General features: G+C 43.0%; 1 protein-coding gene across 1 annotated transcript in view; it reads left to right on the top strand.

Annotated features, from left to right (window-relative positions):
• Positions 1–1205: 1205 nt before the first annotated feature.
• LOC118425281 overlaps positions 1206–3501 on the top strand; it is a 2948-nt gene continuing 652 nt past the window's right edge. Inside the window, exon 1 of the mRNA XM_035834080.1 lies at positions 1206–1510. Within this exon, the coding sequence (XP_035689973.1) occupies positions 1391–1510 (120 nt within the window). The 5' untranslated portion in view covers positions 1206–1390. The remainder of the gene's footprint in view (positions 1511–3501) is intronic.

Here is a 3501-nt window from a genome sequence, read left to right as displayed (position 1 = left end):
GTACCAAAAAAATGACAAAATAGAAAGCCCGATAAAAACGACTAAAAAAACGTTAAAAAAACAGCCGGAGCCTAACCTTGCTTGGAGAGTACGTGGGAAGAGGCCACAAGGAGTGCTCAATACTACCATTCAAAACCAGGCTAAAAATGTGCCGTATTAGTAGTCTGTACTTAAAATATGTTTAGTTTTAAATTTTGATGAACGTTTTGAAAGCTGTTCCCGTCTATGGCTGACATTGTGTCTGAACCATATCATTTGCTTACTGTAAATCTCGATGATTCCAGGATTTTTTCCAGGCACCTAACTTCGAGAATCAAGATACACGTACCAGCCAGTAAGCTGTAAGCTCTTACGTTATACTGCAAGACAATTGACGTATCTCATAGCATTAGCATTAAAAAGATTCGTCTGTAACACGTTTCATGCTTGCGTTCATTGATAAATGCATCTTGATAGTCGTTGTCTTCTTTGGATAGAGAAGATGATCAACTGATATGATTTATGCAAATGAGGACCTTATTTTAATAATAAATGCGAATCATCTATAATTAAGGGTTAATATATGGTGTCGATGCAAATCGACAACATATGGTGTCGATTCAAATTCTGACCAATCAGAATCAGACCAATCAGAGAGATACACAACGGGCTGACCGGGATCTACAAGTATGTGTTACGGCGTCATAACCAACATAGAACGGGGCCTTCTGATTGGTCCGCGGCGCCTGGCTATATACATGACAAATGTTAACATCATTTGAGTAAAGGCATGAAGTCGCGGAACTGTAGTTAATTTTTACAGTGGTCCCCATCAGATGAACAATATTTCTTCATTCCAACAAGAGAGAGAAAGAGACAACGTTTGTCTGACTGAATCACTGAAGACACATGACGCAAACACCGGTACCATGCATGACACAGATCATTAGCTCAGACCGCACCCTAGCGGTAGCAAGGAGGTTAAAAAGACGCTCTCGGTCGCTTTAGCTAAGGGCACAACCCGCCGTACGTGCAATTTGTCCGTACGTTTTTTGGGGAGGCCACGTCCGCTACGTATTTCTAAAAACGTTCAGGCTGCACAGGGCAGGCGCGCACTTGCGTATGGGGGACGAATCCGCAGCCCGATGGCACACAAAGTTTTGCCTGCATGTACAGTTCTACGGCGTGTCCGTGTGCTCCAAAATCCGTCGGATTCCCTACGAGTACAGAGGCGGTAATTACTACTTACGGATCCCCAAAGACTGCCTACGTTTTGGCACGTAGACAGCACGTATTTGCACGTACGGCGGGTTGTGCCCTTAGCTCCGGTTCACCTGGAGAGGGAAAGCGCCCGAGGGAGCGAACTGAAGCTTGCGCACAGAGAACGTAAATAAAGGGATATAAACGTACAATGCACGAAGAGAGCGATCCTGAGGAAGAGAGACAACCCCTTCTTGGGGACGGAGGTTACGTCAAAGGTGGCGGCGGAAGGAGGAAACAACGGGCAGCAGTGAAGTTTGCAGACGGAAAGGTGGGAAAGGTGTCATTGATATTCAGGATGTTACCTCAAAGGCGGAACAACAGTTACTGCGATGTTGTTTATGTCAAAAGGAAAGAACACTGTGTGAATTTAGAACATGTTTAATTACATGGGACCTAGACATAGCATAATCACAATCTTTAAGAATATCAAATAGCAACATATCACCAACAGACGCCCGTACCCATGTGTCTAGACCTCTATATATGACCTTATATCATACGTTATACTTGGGGTGGTCGATTCCCTCCCCCTTGTCTAGTAACAATGACGTTCAAAGGTTCAATTCTTCTTAAAAGGATGTCCAAAATCAACATACTTTTTATGACACCCTATGTGTATTCAAGTGCTTACATGGAACCAAAGTTCCATGGTGCTTATTGATACATGTACCTTGAAGTGACCGGAACTTAGTGTTCCTCATTTGGGGGGCACTTTTACTTTCACTTTCGCATTTAGGCAACGGGGAACCCCCTTTTGTTAACGTTGCAATGGTATTGCATAAGTCAACGTCTGCGCTTGTAGTAATACGTACAGTCAAACCTGTATTAGGGGCCACCTCTACAGAGGGGCCACCTGTCCATAGTGGCCACTTTTTGTCGGTCCCTTGGGTATTTTATCTACAAGTTGCCACCTCTATACAGAGGCCACCTGTCTATAGTGGCCAAATTTGTCCGGTCCCTTGAGTGGCCGCTATAGACAGGTTTGACTGTACAGTCAAACCTGTATTAGGGGCCACCTCTACAGAGGGGCCACCTGTCCATAGTGGCCACTTTTTGTCGGTCCCTTGGGTATTTTATCTACAAGTTACCACCTCTATACAGAGGCCACCTGTCTATAGTGGCCAAATTTGTCCGGTCCCTTGAGTGGCCGCTATAGACAGGTTTGACTGTATACGAAGTACTTTATCTTTTTACATAAAAATAGGGTGTGTGCATCCCCCACAACAGGCTCCTCAATAGTTTTGACTGGTACCATGTTCTGATGAGGGTCTGCATGCATACATTTTTTGTGAGGCGTAGCAAGCTTCTAAATCTACAAATTCACAGTTCATCGTAGCTGTCCCGCTCTGATTCAACGTGCCGTTACCGGTATATTATTCGTGAAGCGCCATCGGTCTTTCATTCCACACGGCAGTTTCCTTCGTTATTCTGAATTCATTGTGCAGAGTGCGTAAAAATCATATTCAACTCCAGAGGTATCTTCTATCAAAGACCACATATTTATGAATACAAAATCGACCCTAGATTTCCTAAGAGCGTCACATTTTATGAGGGGCTTTTTTTTTCAAATATCAAGTATTGGGTTCAATGGAATGATTGACAAAGATCAAAGTCCATTTTTGATCACAAGCAAGTGGGGCAAAAGTTTAAATGAATCCATAAACATATTGGAAATATAATTTCTAAGTTGAATCCAAGATTTCATAAGGGCGCCCCAGTTGAAGTTTTGTCCAATGGTTGTTCGCAATATAACATGTTACACCTGGCTGTAATTTATCTGGAGGATACTAGTACTTTGGGGATTTATCAAAATATTGATGTTGTACAATGCAACTGCTGCCTAGTCCAAGTTTAATGTCAAGTTGCCGGTACAATAACGTTTGGGATTCAGAGCAGAACCTTTCATTTGGTGTTGAGTATGCCTCTAAATCTCTCCTTTGGTGTTGAGCATGCCTCTAAATCAATATTCACAAATTGTCAACATTACATATAGTCAAACCCAAAGTTACCCCAAAGTCACTATGGAGCATCCTGTTGTGTCAGTCTAGAAAAAATATCTAGTGGAGCCACACTCCCAATGAAAACAATCCAATTGACTTGTTCTCAAAACAGAAAAATATGTCAATTTACCATTGCTGGGACTGCTGAATCTAATATTAAGCATTACCAGGATTCCCCCATGTAGACCCTCATTGATGGCTCCTGGTCGCTCGCTTTTCGAACAGGAGTCAAGAAACTCAGGGGTCATTATACCCCCTC

This window comes from Branchiostoma floridae, chromosome 11, assembly GCF_000003815.2.
Source record: "Branchiostoma floridae strain S238N-H82 chromosome 11, Bfl_VNyyK, whole genome shotgun sequence".
NCBI classification, from domain to species: domain Eukaryota; kingdom Metazoa; phylum Chordata; class Leptocardii; order Amphioxiformes; family Branchiostomatidae; genus Branchiostoma; species Branchiostoma floridae.
The sequence above is the reverse complement of the archived record's forward strand: the minus strand, read 5'-3'. Positions and strand labels throughout refer to the sequence as shown.